Source organism: Heteronotia binoei, chromosome 9 (genome assembly GCF_032191835.1).
Source record: "Heteronotia binoei isolate CCM8104 ecotype False Entrance Well chromosome 9, APGP_CSIRO_Hbin_v1, whole genome shotgun sequence".
In the NCBI taxonomy this organism is placed as follows: Eukaryota; Metazoa; Chordata; class Lepidosauria; order Squamata; family Gekkonidae; genus Heteronotia; species Heteronotia binoei.
This window is the reverse complement of record NC_083231.1, coordinates 57,009,240-57,026,871: the sequence shown is the minus strand read 5'-3', so window position 1 is coordinate 57,026,871 and position 17,632 is coordinate 57,009,240. Positions and strand designations below refer to the sequence as shown.

Sequence of the window (17,632 nt, the reverse complement as noted above, 5' to 3'; positions counted from 1 at the left end):
CAGCAGTCTAGCTCGCTTCCCCCGAGCCCTGCCGCCATAAGCCTCAAGGGGGCTCATTTTGCGGCATCTCCCGGCGGGAGGGTGGCACCCGCACGGGACACATATCAAATGAAAGAGGGGGCGCAGGGCTATCAGAAACAGCCGGCGGAGGGAGTCGGGAGACCACCCCACTGGGGGATCCACACCCCGAAAGTGATGAAGGTGGTGCAGATAGAGCCAACAGAGCAAACAGGACAAAATAAATAGGCTGCATTATGCAGCACAGTTGAGAAAGTGCCTTATCCCATATACTGATGAAGTATATACAGGATTTGAGAACAAAATTGTTTCCGGCGGTGATATTTGGGGGATTTTTGGGGACGTCACAGGAAGTGCTGTGAAGTCACTTCCTGTTTCCGGCAGTGGCATTTGGGGGAAATGATGTCATTTGGGGGAAGTGATGTCAGAGGAAGTGATGTCACTTCCCGTTTCCGGCAGGTGACGCGGGGAAATGATGTCACAGGAAGTGGTGTCACTTCCTGCTTCCGGCGGTGGCATGACATCGCCGGAAGTGACGTCACTTCCTGTTTCCGGCGACGCGCGCGCACACCCCTACCTTCCCCCCCCCCCCAGGTGTCCCTGGCTGGCCTTCAGACATTATGGTCACCCTAATTGAACCACTTGGGACTTGTTTCTGCATGGCAACAGAATGGATTGGCCTACACACCAGTCCACTTTACAGCATTAATTACTATTCCTCCTTATCCCTGTTTCCTGAATATAAAAAGATGGGAATTGTGGAAAGACTAAATCATATGAATTAGGGACTGAATTGCAATGTAAAATAATACACACACGTGAAAGATAATGTTCCAGAAAGGAAGCACTCACTTTTTTGGCTGCTGAAGAGGAAATCATTCCACTTTCTAGAAGATTCAGAAGTTCAGCCAAAAGAAGAGGGCTGACTGGACTAAACCACACAAGATAATTAGGTAAGCAGAAATACAGTACAAACTGTTCATAATCTACTTAACAGCTTAATCTTGACTAGAAATGTGCAAACTCATTCCCTTTATTTCCATGGCCATGTTCTTCAATACCCATAGAAAGCCTGTGAAGTGACTCAAGCATCTTTGCTTTTTTTGCAGGTGGGTTTTGTTTTTTTAACCTGGAAAAGCAGATACACAAGTTGATGTGTGTCACACAAGCTGACTGGCACAGCATTTCAGTGCTGCTTTGATGTGCACTCACATGAACAATCTAAGATAAGCCAAGTTGGATATGTGCAGAGCCAGTCATGGAATGTGTCAACTTCCCCTCTTTCCTCCATAAATTGTTTGGCCTTTATGCATCAATCATTAGCATCAATCATAGATGCTCCAACCCAGTACTAGCTGTATTTAAGAAAGATTAATTTCTCAAGTATGGATGAGAAAATGCATCTGAAAGTATGCTAGAATCTGCAACCCATTCAAAATAATGCAATGTTGACAGAATCTATACTGTGGTATGTATCATATAACAATTTCAGCTTCCTAAATCATATAAAAGCCACCAAACCCCATCCCTCTAGTATACTGAAAGTAAGACAGGTTGGGAATGCTTGTCCACTATAGTGGAATAACACCTACATATGGATCATACTAAACCTGACAGATTACTATGACATCTAAATTCTGGGACATGGACGTGTAAGCACAAAACCTCAAGAATTTTAAAAGTTACTAATACAAAAGATGAATAATGCATGTACAAGATACACTTGCTCAAAGCACTGTGGATTTTAAAACCTCACCTTTCCTCTACCGTTAGGTTATGCTGTTTCAAATAGCCAAGAATCTCTTTCAGAATCCAGCCAATAACTTGTTTAGGATTCATCTGTGTAGCTGTCATCACAGTTTCAAAGAATTCCATTAGGCCATCTTCATTCTGTTAAGAAAGGGAACAATGCATGGACAAGCAACACAACTCACACATTTACAGACACCCCAGCCAGATTTGCAAGCCTGTGGGAACCTTTAGAATTCTGGCACAGGGTGGTGGGCACAACCATAAAATGGCTGCCATGGGAAGCAGAGCCAGCCACAAGAAGGCAGAGGAAGCCCGAAGTGCAGGGGAGAAGAGGGGTAATTTGTGTGCAGGGAAGAAGAGGGTAATTTTAAAAGAAAAATTACACAGGGACAGAGAAGTGAGAGAATAAACTCAGCACTGTGGTGGTAGCAGATGCTGAAACAATGTTATTTTAATCTGCTCAGCTAATCAAATTGATTAGAGAAAAGAAAAGAAAAGAAATCATTTGCTTTGGAAGCATGGCAAGCTTTACACCTGGTTCTCCCATGTTTCCCAGTTAAGGGGAAAATGCTTATTCAAACAAATTACAACAATGATCTGACTCCAATGATAAAAAGACAAAGGAATTTTACTCACAAAAACAGAAGCACATCTTATTATATTATTTATTTATTTTATTGGATTTATATCCCGCCCTACCCCACCGAAGCGGGCTCAGGGCGGCTCACTACACAAAGTTCTAACAAATCAATTTAAAATACATTAATAATTTATACAATAAAATAGAGTAAAAACTCACATATATTATATGACATATTAAAGTGGGTACACCTAACTTACTGTAAACAGATTAACTTCAAAAATGCTAACTTGCTACAGCTCCAAGCCCAAATAACAGAGAGAGAAGAGAGATCCAAGATGAAACAAAAGGCATTCAATGGCCAAAGAGGCTCAATGTCACGTTCTCAGGGTACAGGCAGACAGGAGTCCAAGGCCAGTCCAAGGTCAAAGTCCAGGAAGTCAAGCAGGAGCCAAGTCACCGATGCAGAATCACAAACCAGAATCAGAAGTTAATGTCCAAAAGCCAAAAGGCCAGGGTGCCAAGAAAATCATGACAGGGATCAGGAAGGAGCGTGGATGCAAGCCAGAGAATAGACTTGTTGCTTCCACAAGGTTACCAGGTCCTGGGTGGGAGCTATATGGGAGTCTCAATCAGCCTGCTCCCTGGGTGGCAGTGACTCTGCTAGAACTCAGGGCTGAGAGATCTGAAGCATCGGCGTGCCTCATGTCTTCGCTCTGAAAGTTCTTTCCGGAGCCTGCTTTGAACTCTTGAGATGGGAACAGGAGATTGATTGTCAACAGCTAACACTGGTGCCTGGAGAGTGATTGATGGGCCAGCTGCTGTTTGTTCAGCTGAGGAACTGGCTGGCAACTCTTCCAGGTCTGTTAATCCCTCCAGCTTCTCCTCATCAGGGCTCATGACACTCAACATCTAATAGGTGAGAGGGTGAGGCCAACTGCCAAGCGTACCTGAGTGACAGAATTATCTTAACTCTTTCCCTCCCAGATCCTCTTGCATGGCAAGTGACAGTATCTATTAAATCAGAACTCCATTGGCCTATCAGCAGCCCTGCTGGACAAGAGCTCTACTGGATTCCACCCATGTTCAAAAAACACTTGCTGGGCACACTATGGCACCCACAGCTACCATGCCGAGGACACCTGCTCATTGCATGCGCAATAATTGTATCTTCGTAGCTTCCAGCTCCTCCTCGTCAGGGCTCATGACACTATCCCCCCCCCGCAGGACCCCCCCACACACAGACGGGCCAGGCCAGTCAGAGTAGGCCGTGTGGAACTGCTGCACGAAGTCAGGGGCATGTAGGTTGTCCACGGGTTCCCATGAATGGTCCTCGGGGTCATAGCCTTCCCAGTCCATGAGGTACTGGAGGTCCCCGCGGTGGATTTGGGAATCCGGGAGCTGGTGGACCTCGTATTCCTCCTTGTCATCGACCAGGACAGGAGGAGGCAGCGCTGGAGGCGGTGGTCAGATGGGATCTGGTTGTGTAGCAGGAACAAGGAGGGACCGGTGGAAGACCAGGTGGATGCAGAGGGTGGCCAGCAGCTGTAGCCAAAAAGCAACGGGGTTGATTTGGTCCATGATCAGGTAAGGCCCCGCAAAGTGAAAGTCCAGCTTGCAAGACCAGCCAGCCTAACACAGGTAACGGGTGGAGAGCCAGACGTGGTCCCTGGGCTTCAGTGGTGGCCCCACCTGTCGCTTTCGGTTGGCGGTTGTCTTTTAGGCCTCTTTAGCCTGTTGGGAGCTGCTCTCAGAGCAAGTCCTGGAGAGCCCGGAGTTTCTGCAGGTGCGCATCAGCAGCAGGGACTGCTGTGGGGGGCAGGACTGCGGGGAAGAAGTGAGGGTGGTACCCATAAGTGGCAGCAAATGGGATCTGTTGCTTGGATGCATGTACGGTGTTGTTGTAGGCAAACTCAGCCAGGGGTATATCAAGGCGACCGTCATCCTGCTGGTAGCTGGTGTAACAATGTAGGTATTGTTCCAGGGTGGTGTTGGTGCATTCGGTCTGCCCATCCATTTGGGGATGGTACGCTGAGGACAAATGCACCTGGGTGCCTAAGCTGGAATGCAGGGCTTGCCAGAATCGGGAGGTGAACTGGGGGCCTCGGTCTGAGATCAAGTACAAGATACACTTGATGGAGGTAGAGCTGGGCTGCTTCAGGAGCCATGGGCAGCTTGGGACATGGAACAAAGTGAGCCATTTTGGTGAAGAGGTCCACCATCACCAGGATGCAAGTGTGCCCCTTGGACCTGGGGAGCTCGGTGATATATTCTAGGGAGATGGTGTCCCAAGGTCCTGCAGGCATGGGTAGGGGATGGGTAGGGGATGCAAAAGCCCTGGGGGCTTGGCCGGTACATCCTTGGCCCGCCGGCAGACCTCACAGGAACCAACATAGCAGGCCACGTCGGCACGGACGCGAGGCCACCAGAACTCCCGCGTGAGCAGGTGCAGGGTCTTGTGTTGGCCAAAGTGCCCGCAGGAGGGGAGTCGTGGGTCAGGCGGAGCACATTGGCCCGGAGTGGCCCCGGAGGCATGTATAGGTACCCATGGTGCAGGAGGAGACCTTGGCGGGTAGAGAGGTCCCTGGCCGGGCCATCTTGCACTTCCAGGAGGGCTTGCTGAGCCCAGGGGTCTTGGGCCTGGCTAGCCTGGATGTCTGCAGCCAAGGTCGGGCAAGTATTGGTGGCAGCGAAGACCGAGGGTGCAAGGATGAGCCCAGTGTGGCTGGTTGGTCTACTCGTGCCAGCTCATCAAGGACTTCGTCAGCCAGCCCCTCTGTATACTGGTCCATGAGGGCAGCCTCATTCCAGGCCAGGTCTTGGGCCAGAAGCTTGAACTTGGTGGAGTACTGGGAAACTGAGTCCCTACCTTGCTTCAGGGTCCGGATCTTCCGACTGGTGGTGGCTGCTTTTTGAGGGTTAGCAAAGGCTACCGCCATATGATCCAAGAAGCCCTGGTAGTCAGTCAGCAGGGGTGGGGCTAGAAGCAAGGGGGTAGCCCATTTAGCTGACAATGAAGCATACCTTGGTCTTGTCGATGCTTCAGATCTCTCAGCCCTGAGTTCTAGCAGAGTCACTGCCACCCAAGGAGCAGGCTGATTGAGACTCCCATATAGCTCCCACCCAGGACCTGATAACATTGTGGAAGCAACAAGTCTATTCTCTGGCTTGCATCCACGCTCCTTCCTGATCCTGACCTGCATGATTTTCTTGGCACCTGACCTTTTGGCTTTTGGACATTGACTTCTGATTCCAGTTTGTGATTCTGCATCAGTGACTTGGCTCCTGCTGGACTTCCTGGACTTTGACCTTGGACTGGCTTTGGACTCCTGCCTGCCTGCACCCTGAGAACGTGACAGATTGCTTTCACCCACACACTCACTCCACAAGATGGATGAGGAGGCAAGCGGAGGCTCTGGGCAGCTAGCAGCCTTGCTCACTCAGGTACAACACCTCACTCAAATGGTGGCTCACCTGGAACAGCAGCAGCAAGCCAGTCGCTGCCCCACCCAAGTGCCCGGTGCTTCCCTCAGAGAAGTTCACTGGGAGGGTGGAGGAGTTTCCTGCATTCCTGGCACAGTGCAAACTGCATATTGAATTACGTGCCAGAGACTTCCCCAACTCTGAAAGTTCTTTCCGGAGCCTGCTTTGAACTCTTGAGATGGTAGGAGGAGAGCTTGGAGGAGATTGATCATCAACAGCTGACACTGGTGCCGGGAGAGTGATTGATGGGCCAGCTGCTGTTTGTTCAGCTGAGGAACTGGCTGGCAACTCTTCCAGGTCTGTTAATCCCTCCAGCTTCTCCTCATCAGGGCTCATGACACTCAACATCTAATAGGTGAGAGGGTGAGGCCAACTGCCAAGCGTACCTGAGTGACAGAATTATCTTAACTCTTTCCCTCCCAGATCCTCTTGCATGGCCAACTCCATTGGCCTATCAGCAGCCCTGCTGGACAAGAGCTCTACTGGATTCCACCCATGTTCAAAAAACACTTGCTGGGCACACTATGGCACCCACAGCTACCATGCCGAGGACACCTGCTCATTGCATGCACAATAGTTGTATCTTCGTAGCTTTTGGACAATTCTTAGCAGTTCACTAGACGATTGTAATTTAAGAGTTTGCACAGTACTTAAAAACAACAATTACAACAACCACCATAGAGTGGCATGAATATATCTCATATACATTATAGGTGCCCCTCTGCCAGTTATGCAAGAGTTAGAACACTGCTGCCTTCTGATTCTTTACTGAAATTCATAAAGAGAAAAATTAAAGTATTGTAACTATAGTAACTGCTCTTGACAACCTTGTACTGCTAAACTCATACACAAATACACATGCTCAGAGGTGACATGACTGATCATGAAGATATGCTATGGTTTTCACTAAAAACGGATTTAGCAGGCAGGTCTTGTGTTGATGGGTAGATAAGATACTCTTAGTTTAAGACAGGCCCACACACACGACATTCACCAACCTCCTCTCCCCCTTGAGACTCCTGTTCTCTCTTTCCCTTGAAAAATCTGAAAACAATTTAATAGCACAAAGGTCTTCAGTATGTAGAGGTACTCACATTAGGGAAAGAAGCACAGGGCATGCAGGAACTAGGGTGTGCAATGTATCTGCATCCATTTAATGTGTTTTCATTTAACTAGAAAAGGAGGGTTGCAAGGTTCGATGTATTGTTTTATTTTATTTGTTGGATTTATATCCTGCCCTTTCCACAAGCAGGCTCAGGGCAGGTAACATCAAAAATTAATAAACATTAAAACCAGTTAATACAATAAATTCTGAAAAACAGTTAAAAGACAGCAAAATATACACTGCTTTACAGTATGACCTCATGAGCTGGACAATGTTCCCTCTAAGCTGTGGAGTCTTGTGAGTAAAAATTCTACTTTGTGATCTACTAGCATTAAAGCTGTGAGCAAGTGATTTGTCTACTGCATAAACTCCTGAGGTCTGGGGGTCATCCTTCCTGAGCAAAGACAAAAATGTGTGAGCTGGAGCTAAAAAAAGTGAGCTAGCTCACACTAATTCAGTTTAGAGGGAACACTGATGGCAATAGGAGTTGCAGCCAAATTAATAATAGCAGTACTCCGCATGGGCAGCTTTTAGCAGAGAAGCCAAATGACTGAACGTCCACTGCCTCAACCAAAGGCCTGGTGGAACAACTCCATTGTAGCCTTGTGTGCCAAGAGTGTGCTCTACTAATGATCAGATTATCATAACAAATCTTGAGATTAATGCTTTCTAAAATGGCATGAATACATTTAAACCATAATAATCCAACTCAACAGCTAGGTTAGAACTGACTATCTTTAAGGAGAACACATGAAGTCAAAGTCAGTTTCAGATCACAATATGTTGCTAGGCCCCTTTCCTCAGGGGTGGAAAAACGACAGTACTGCCATTGCAGGCTTTGGAGCAACCCAGTTAACCGCTAAAAGTATTTTGTTAAGACTGATTAGTTGGAATGTGTGTGCTTCTGTCAAACTTGTTTTCAAAGTTGAACCAAACTAATCCTGAGTGACAACTGGAACACTTACCTTCAAGGGCTTGCCATTTTTATAATGCGAGAAAGTCTCAAGCTGCCTTTTGCTTCTAGACAGTTTTTATAACCCTACTGCTGGGAAGTTCATAAAAAATGCATGGCAGACTGAAGCCCACAGTAACCCAAAAGAGAGGACTGGAGTAATCCTATGACTCAATGGAAGAAAGTTTCTCTTTTAGACATAACGTTCACCCAAGGCAACCCTGGAATGATATTCACTACTACCCAAAGCTGAGCCAGTTCTCATGAAAATCCTAGGCACTGTCCCATTCATTTCAAAGTCAGTTTTTATCAGGAATGTTAGTTTCTGATTCATTACACATGTTGCTAGTTGTATAACAAGACACTAAAACTGAACCTAAAAGAAAGTTCAAATATTTAACATCATACAGCTACATATCTACCTACTGCACTTCTGCCATTAACTCAGTTTTATTATGTTATTTTTAATCTTGATATGTCTGATTTTACTGTTGTAAGCCGCCCTGAGCCCGCTCACCGGATAGGGTGGGATATAAATCCAAAAATTAAATTAAATCAAATCACAGTACAAGTCCATGAGCTGTCAGGCAGGACGGCACCTCGACCCCTCAAAATCTCTGTTACTCAGTCAACAGACATCATTCCCATTCAGTCAGTTGAAAGTGTTTAATAAATCTCTGCCAGCTATGTTCTTTCTCGTTGTACAACTTCCTTAACCAACTGGGATCTCTGCAGGTTTGACTAGGAACATTCAGTTACAATGGACAGCAAGTACAAGGTGTAAGATGCCAAGCTGAGAGCAGCTGTTTTGCCCAACAAAAAGGTTCAACATTCAGTTCTGCACAATTCAGAAGGGACTTGAGTCTTGTACCATATTTCTGACTGGGAGTCAAGTGTGCTGATGTGATTAGTGTGCTGGAATTAGGATCTGAGAGATCCAAGTTTGAATTCTCTTTCTGTCATAGAAGCTTGGCAGGTGACCTGGGGCCAGTCATAAACTCTCAGCCTAGCCTACCTCTCCGGGCTGTGAAAATAAAATAAAGGAAAGGAGAATGATGTAAGCTACTTTGGGTCCCCATACCCCATAGAGTGATCTTTATAGTTTAAACAAATTAACTAAAATACTGGCAATCCCATAGTTTCATCTTTAACCATAAAGCCCATTCAGAACCTCTAGCAGAACCTTTAACCATAAAGCCCATTCAGAACCTCTAGCCCATTCAGAACCTCAGCCCTCAACAATACACTCTAAATGTTCCAACAGGGTGAAAAAATGCAGAATATTAGTATTGTACTTTGCATATGCCTGTCCAGATGGAAGGATACTGTGTGCACAGTTCACTGCATACCTGTAAAGATATTTCTAATCATAGTCTCCTGGACTTGGCATGCAAAGTAAATGTCAAAATCACATGCAAATATTTCCACTAAATGAAGCGATAGTTATATTAAGCAGGGTGGGTTTTTTTTTAAGATGCTGTTCTGTAGTTCTGAATTTTTAACTCTACTGTTGCTTTGGCAACATTTATGGTTTATGTGTACAATGTTTCGAATAAACAATTTTATTAGTAACATATGGTAGTAGAACTATAACTACAACTTATAAAAAGCTTAATATATATTAAGAAAAAGACCATCATTCTACCCCACATCTTACTTTCTCCCACCCCTCCCCCAATTACTTGACCCCCGCCAGTGTTATTTTCTTTAAAAAAACAGATATTAAAGGTACCCTTAACTATCAAGAAAAAAAACGAAACAAAAAAGAAACATAGGGAAGAAGAACCCCCTTCAAGAGTTATATTGTTATCTTAAAAATCTTAATCCTCAAAAATTGTCCAATGTCCTTTTATTTTCCACTCTTTCTCTACATATCTTCTGAATTTCTTCCACTCTTGGTTAAAAAGTTCTAAATCACAGTCTCTTAATTTTCTTGTTAATTTGTCCATTTCACTCCATGACATAACTTTCATAATCCAGTCCCATTTTTCTGGTATTTTTTCTTGCTTCCACAACTGCGCATACAATGTCCTAGCAGCTGAGAGCAAGTACCATATTAATGTTCTATCTTCTTTTGGAAATTTTTCCATTTGTAATCCCAGCAGAAAAGTCTCTGCCTCTTTATTGAATTCATATCCCAGGATCTTAGATATCTCTTGTTGAATCATTTGCCAAAACATTTTAGCTCTTTCACAAGTCCACCACATATGGTAGAAAGAACCTTCATGCTTTTTACATTTCCAGCACCTATCTGGCATCTTATTGTTCATCTTTGCTAATTTTTTTGGAGTCATATACCATCTATACATCATCTTAAAACAGTTCTCTTTAATACTATGACATGTTGCGAGTTTCATGGAATTTTTCCACAGATATTCCCAAGATTCCATCTTTATTTCTTTATTTACATTAATTGCCCATTTTATCATTTGAGATTTCACTACTTCATCTTCTGTAGCCCATTGTAAAAGTAATTTGTACACTTTTGAAATTAATTTCTCATTATCTCCAAGCAGAACTCTTTCCATTTCTGTTTGTTCTTTCCTTATTCCTTCAGCTTTGATATCATTCTCCATCAAACTTTTTATTTGTTGCATTTGAAACCAATCATATTTATAGTTTAGTTCTTCTGCAGTTTTCAATTCTATTTTCCCGCTTTGTATTTTTAGTAACTGGTTGTATGATAGTTGTTTTTCCTTGACTGTTTTGGCCGTTAACTTTATCACTTCAGCCGGCACTATCCACAAAGGTCTCCTCTCATCACCATATTTCTTGTACTTTATCCACACATTTAATAAGCTACTCCTTATATAATGGTGAGAGAAAAGACCGTCCATCTTCTTTTTTCCATAGTACAAATATGCATGCCAGCCGAATTTTTTTCCATGGCCTTCTAACATTAGAAGTTTTTTATTTAATAACGTTATCCATTCTTTTAACCATACTAAACAAATTGCTTCATGATACAGTTTCAAATCTGGTAATTGGAATCCACCTCTCTCTTTCGCATCTATCAGGACTTTCATTTTAATTCTAGGTTTCCTCCCGGCCCACACGAATTCCGAAATTTTTCTTCGCCATTTATCAAATTGCTTAGCATCTTTCACAATGGGGATGGTTTGAAACAGATACATAATCCTTGGTAAAATATTCATTTTTACTGCAGCTATTCTACCCAACAGTGACAAATTGAGCTTGTTCCACTTTAGCATATCTTCTTCTATTTTACGCCATAGCTTTTCATAATTGTTCTTAAACAAATCAATATTTTTCATTGTTATCTCTACCCCTAGGTATTTTACCTTAGAGGTAACTTCACAACCCGTTAGTCTTTGTAGTTCTTGTTGTCTATTTTTCTGCATATTCTTACATAAGATTTTTGATTTTTCTTTGTTTATATAAAGTCCCGCCAACTCCCCAAACTCTTGTATTCTCATTAACAACAAAGGTGTAACTTGTAAAGGATTTTCATTTATAAACATTATATCATCTGCAAATGCTCTGTATTTATAGGTAAATCCTTTTATTTGTAGTCCTTCTAAATCTTTTTCTTCTTGAATCTGCATTAGTAAAATTTCAAGAGTCATTATAAACAGCAATGGCGAAAGCGGGCAGCCTTGTCTGGTACCTTTACTAATTTTCATTTCATCTGTAAGATCTGCGTTGATGCACAGCCTTGCACTTTGTTCAGAATATATTGCCTTTATCATTCTTATAAAACTTTCTCCAAGCTCCATTTTTTCCATCACTGCAAACATAAAGTCCCAATTTAAATTGTCAAATGCTTTTTCTGCATCCGCAAAGAATAGCGCTACTTCCTTTTCTGGATGTCTTTCATAATATTCTACAATATTTACAACAGTTCTAATATTGTCTCTTATTTGTCTTTTGGGAAGAAAACCGGCTTGGTCCTCTTTTATAAAATTTATCAAATATTGCTTAAGACGTTCTGCCAGAATTCTTGTAAATATTTTATAATCATTGTTCAAAAGTGAAATTGGTCTGTAATTTTTCACATTTGTAACATCTCTTTCTTCTTTAGGTATCAAAGAAATAACAGCTTCTTTCCATGTATTTGGTACCTTCCCTTTGACTCTTATTGCATTCATCAGCTTCTGTAATTTTGGTATTAATTCATCTTTAAACATTTTAAAATACTTGGCTGTATAACCGTCTGGCCCGGGAGCTTTATCATTTTTCATCACGTTGATTGCTGCCTCAATTTCTATTTTTTCAATTGGGTCATTCAAAATTTTTCTCATATTCTCAGTTAATGGCTCAATTTTTATTTTCTGTAGATATTCATCTATCTTTTTTCTCTTTACTTCAGCACCTTTAAACAGCTTGGCATAATACTTAAAAAATTCTCTTTTTATTCCCTCTTGAGTAACTACGTCTCTTTCATCTATCACAATTCTATTAATTATTTTATTTTCCCTCTTTTTTTTCAGCTGCCACGCCAAGTATTTCCCCGTCTTATTTGCTCCTTCAAACGATTTTTGCTGGAGCCTTTTCAAATTCCATTCTACTTCTTTGTTTAATAAATGTCTTAGTTGAGTTTGCAATATTGAAATTTCCCTTAGAATTTTCTTTTTCCCTGGTCTTTTCCTCAGCTCTCCATCTTTTTTCTTTATTTCATTTTGTATATCCAGTAGTTGTTTTTCTTTTTCCCTTTTATCTTTATTGTTCAAAGTAATCAGCAACCCTCTCATTACTGCTTTATAAGCATCCCAGACCGTCTGAAAATCGATATCTTCTTTATCATTCACTTGGAAAAATTCTTTAGTTTCTTTTCCTAGGAAAGTCACTGTTTCTTTGTTCTGTAGCAAGTCTTCATTCAATCTCCATCTTCTCAATCTTTTGGACAGTTTTGTAATCCACATTATTGGGTTATGGTCAGTGCCAATTTTAGGCAAAATCTCTATCTTTCTTGTTATGAGGCCTAAATCTCTGGTTCCCCATAGCATGTCAATTCTAGAAAATGTCTTATGTCTTGCAGAAAAAAAAGTATAGTCCCGCACTTCAGGGTTAAACTTTCTCCATATGTCCTCCAAATTTTCCTGTTTTACTAATTCAAAAAAAGACTTTGGCAATTTTCCTTCTTTTCCACTATTTTTTTTCCCTCCGGATCTATCCAATGAGTTCTCAACTGTTCCATTAAAATCTCCCATTAAGAGTATTTGGTCGTAGGTCAACTCATCTAGTTGTTGTGTAATGTCTTTAAAAAAAACATCTTTTGCACCATTAGGTGCATATGGTCCCAATAACAGCGTTTTTTTCCCATTTGATGTTATTTCCACTGCTACAAATCTTCCATCCTTATCTTTAAATACCAATTTTGGCTCCAGGTCTTGTTTAATATAAAAAACTACTCCCCTTTTTTTCTGGTCAGCTAACGAAAAAAATTCCCTTCCCAATTGTTTGTTCCATAAAAATTTATAATCCTTTTGTTTAATGTGGACTTCTTGCAAACAAATTATATTACAATTTTGCTTTTTAATCCAATGAAAAGTTGCCCTTCTTTTTTGTGGTGAATTTAGTCCATTAACATTCCAAGACAATAGTTTGTAATCCATCATGGTGCAAATTCTTTATTTTCTTCAAAAAATCTCCTCAGTTCTCGGGCATTTGTGATCGTGACTCTCTTCCCCTGAAGTTCAAAGCTCACACCCTCGGGGATTATCCATCTATACCTTGTGCCATTGTCTTTCAATTTTTCTGTCAACTTTTTATATGTTCTCCTGTCATTTATCACTTCTTTCGGTAGCTCCTTCATAATTCTCACTCTGCTACCTCTTACTATCAATGATTGTTCAAAGTTTCTCTTCATAATCCTTCCCACCATTTCCTTTGTCATGAATCTTACAACCACATCTCTTGGTAAGTTATTTTTTTTGGCATATAACGAGTTGACTCTATACATGTGATCATACATGCTTTTAGTCTTATCAGGGTCTTCTTCTAAGAATTCTGCGATTATGTTTGTTATATATCCTTTCAAATCATCATTCTCTTCCTCAGGTACTCCTCTCAAACGTAGCTGATTTTCCATTAATTTGCAGTCGTGAATCGTCACTTTTTCTTGTACTTTCAGCAAGGTGGTATCATGTATTTTAACTTTCTCCTCCACCTCCTGTACTTTCTTGTCTATTTTCCCAATTTGGTTTTTGAGGTCATCCACTTCTTTTTTAATCACTGTAGTAAGTTCTTCCTTCAACTCTTCCATCATTTTCTTAACTCCTTTCATAATCCTGGCTTCCATAGCCTCCATTTGGTCTTGCATTTTTTCTAATGAAAGGGCTCTTGTTCGGGGCTGCCTGGGCTCTGACATTTAAGCAAAGAGCAAGGGGGATGCAATTAAAATACCAAAAATTTCCGTCGCACAATTTGCAAGTTTGACTACCAAGTTCAGAAGGTCTAAATTTTCTCTCTCAATTAAACTTTGTTCTGTTTTCTTCTGAGCTTCCCAGGCCCAGATATAAATTTTTGAAGAATTTTTCCCCTTTAAAAAAATGACGAAATTTTTGACCTCACCAATTTAAAATCTGACAGTCAGGTTCAATAGAGCAGGGCTTGCCCTTTCCAGCAAGCCCAATTTCGCTGGTTTCTGAGCCCCCAAAGCAAAGATATTTAACAAAAAAGTATTTAAAAAATCCAAAATGGCGGCCGCGATTTTTTCTCCTTTTAAAGATTTTTTTCCCCCTTTTAAAATCACCCCAGGAGCCCACCAATAATGTAGTCAATAGTTCTTATCTTCTTACCCTTTTCCCTGTCGTTTCTGTCACTTTTTAAAGTCCCAAATCTTTTTAAAACGATGTTTTAAATTGGACCTCCCAGCAATGGCTGCCGATGTTTCTCTATGATGTAGAGTAGGCTTTTTTCTTTACTGCTTCCTGTCTCTGTCACCTTCAACCTTATAGATTGCTTGACGCACTTCCTGTCTTGCTCAGTAGAGTTAGAGGACTGTTCCAGTATATTCCTGCGCAGTATGGTTGTTTACATTCCACACATCGTAAGTAGACACAACAATGATTTCTCTTCAATTTTTAGCAGTTTTTAACACTGTCTTTTATGTCAAAATAGTCCAAACTTCACCCTTCCCTTCTTCTACTTGCAAGTTTTATATTTTCCCCTTATTTCCACCTTTAAAACGTCTCTTTAGTCTGTAAATAGCTCCGGAGTGAAAGAAGAGTTTCTGTACCTTTTTTCCTCTGTTTATCCAAGTTCCACTGGTCTTCCAAGACTTTAGTTGTTTAAAAATGTCCCAGAAGGTTAGGATCGTGACGAGCTTATGCCAAATCAATGGCTCTGAGAGATCTTGCAGACGATAATTTTGCAAACTTCTGAGACTCCTCAAAGCCTCAAAGGACCCTTCTCCAAAGCTCCTTTTCAGCCAAGGTAAATCTCTTCTAAAGTTTTTAGTGCAAGTCTTGGACCTTTCTCTCACTGAGAAAGGTAGGCAGTGGGCTTTGGTTTGCCCTCCACTACCCCGAACAAGACCTTCAGCTTGCTCCCGTTACGAGAGACAACTCAGCTCGCCATTTTCCTCCCCGGAAGTCTCTGGTTTATGTGTACAATGTTTAGCCCATGATGTGAGGTCCATGCTGGAAGAAATTTGGATAATATACTAGGGATGGATCCTACCCCTCCCATACTGCTCTACTAAGCTATGTTTATTCTTCTAAAAAAACATTTCTACCCCACCTTCCCTTTGGGCTCAAGGTTAAAGCCTTCCTCCAAATTAAATGACTCTTCCCATGAAGCAAGTACTGCTTAAGTTGGAGAAAGTCTCCTGGCTGGAGGAAGACTACCTGAAGGATGCTTAGATCCATCCCAGCGTCCCAAACCTCTTTTTTGCCTTTTAAATCTATAGTTTTTGCCCTGGCCCAGGCTAGTATGTTGATGGGAGACCTCCACGGAATACTAGGGTCTCCACACAGAAGCAGGCAATGGCAAACTACCTCTGAATGTCTCTTGCCTTGAAATCCCTACGGGGTTGCCATATGTCAGCTGCGACTTGACAGCAGAGGAAAAAAAATCTCTACTTGTAAAAATCTATTATAACTGAAGGTAAGCAGTAGATCTCAGCGATATTAGGAAAGGCTGGTGAAACTGTAGCGATATAATTTTTACTCCAGTAACTTTGGTTTTTTGAACACAACAGGAATAAGTGCTTGATTTTTCATTAGGAAAAAATGCAGTGCTACAAGTGCTCATTGCAATTAGGGAAAGTTGGTAGAAATTTGGCACTATATGCTTAAGAAAATCCCCAAAGAATTTAATGGAACACCCAACTGCAATGAGCAAAGGTGTTGAAGTATGACATTATTTTAATGCAATTTCTCCTGAATAACGCTCTCACTAACAAGTTGGCAGGGAGTGTGGATCTTGTATTTTGAAAGAATCCCAGTACCTGTGCCATTTATTTAATGAGCACACTTGGGCACTCTAACCTGAAGCACTGTTCATTAGATTTATGCCTCCACCTCATTAGCAGTCTGCTTGTATTCCTGATGCAGACTTAGATCATCAACAGAAACTGCACTCCCAGGTGAAGTCAGATTAGCTGATGTTTAAGTGCATCAAAAAAACAAACAAACCCCAACCCTCCCAAAAACCGAACACACCAAGGAGTCATCCTCTTAGAATATAGTTTAAATGAACTGTAGGGGACAAAAGAAGGAAAGGAACCTTTTTGGTCAGCTAAAATTAACTGCAGTACTATCAAATACAAATGAGTGACAAACATCCTCATAGTTAGGAATGTATTATCTGATTTATTTTCAGCACAACTGTGCATGCTTTCAGAATTAGTCTGAAAAACATATGGAGAGTAAGAGGTAGGCTGGAGTGGCCACATTCAATAGCAAGAAATGTAAAAAGAGATTATAACAATAGGGAAAAATAGTAAGAAAGGAATCCAATGCAAGTTAGACTAGGCTCACTTACTTTCACAGATTTATAAGATCTACTGAAGCCAGCAGATCCTGCATGTTATCAGTAAGCATGTTCACATGTGGTATGCTCATGACAAATGGACATCAAGAAACTCCAGAAAATTCTTGAAGTTAAACTTCCATGCTTACAACAACTACTATGTGTAAGAACAATGTTTGAGTCCAGTGACGTTTTATTCTGGGTATAAGTTTTCGTGTGCATGCAAATTTCTTCAGATACATGGAAGCTTTTACCCAGAATAAAACGTAGTTGGTTTTAAAGGTGTCACTGGACTCAAACTTTGTTCTGCTGCTTCAGACCAATACGACCACCCATCTGAATCTTCTATGTATAAGTAATACATTGAACATCATAAAGCTAAGAGATAGGACCATTCCGTGAAAAGAATCCACTTACATTTTGAGACAAAACAGCCCAAAGGGTAGATTAAAGTAGTGTTTGAATATCAGTCCAGTGGTGAGACCCCTATGGTGTGACACTTTTTGACACTGCGGACAATGAAGCCACACAGAATATAGCAACAAGCTGAAGAATAGTATGTAAGCAAGCCGTTACATCCAGAGATGCTGCAGAACTCAATTGACAAGCTGTCTGAAAATTACTTTCAGCATCGCTGAACATTTGGCAAAACTTGTATTTGAACTTTTCATATATTGCAGTTGGGGAAGTGTGCTTATGCTGCTTTCCCACAGTTTCCTCTTCCAATACAAACAGCTTCACTTCTCAACCACTGATGGCCACGCTCTTCAAATTCATCAACTATATCTTTTACAGAGAGTGGCTT

General features: G+C 41.6%; 1 protein-coding gene across 2 annotated transcripts in view; it reads right to left on the bottom strand.

Moving 5' to 3' along the window:
* GATB (glutamyl-tRNA amidotransferase subunit B) overlaps positions 1 to 17,632 on the bottom strand; it is a 106,087-nt gene that overhangs the window by 24,506 nt on the left and 63,949 nt on the right. For both annotated transcript variants that reach the window (XM_060246654.1, XM_060246655.1), the window contains 2 exons: positions 1,775 to 1,908; positions 871 to 949 (listed from right to left, as the gene is read on the bottom strand). In XM_060246654.1, coding sequence (XP_060102637.1) covers positions 871 to 949; positions 1,775 to 1,908 — 213 coding nt within the window. The remainder of the gene's footprint in view (positions 1 to 870; positions 950 to 1,774; positions 1,909 to 17,632) is intronic.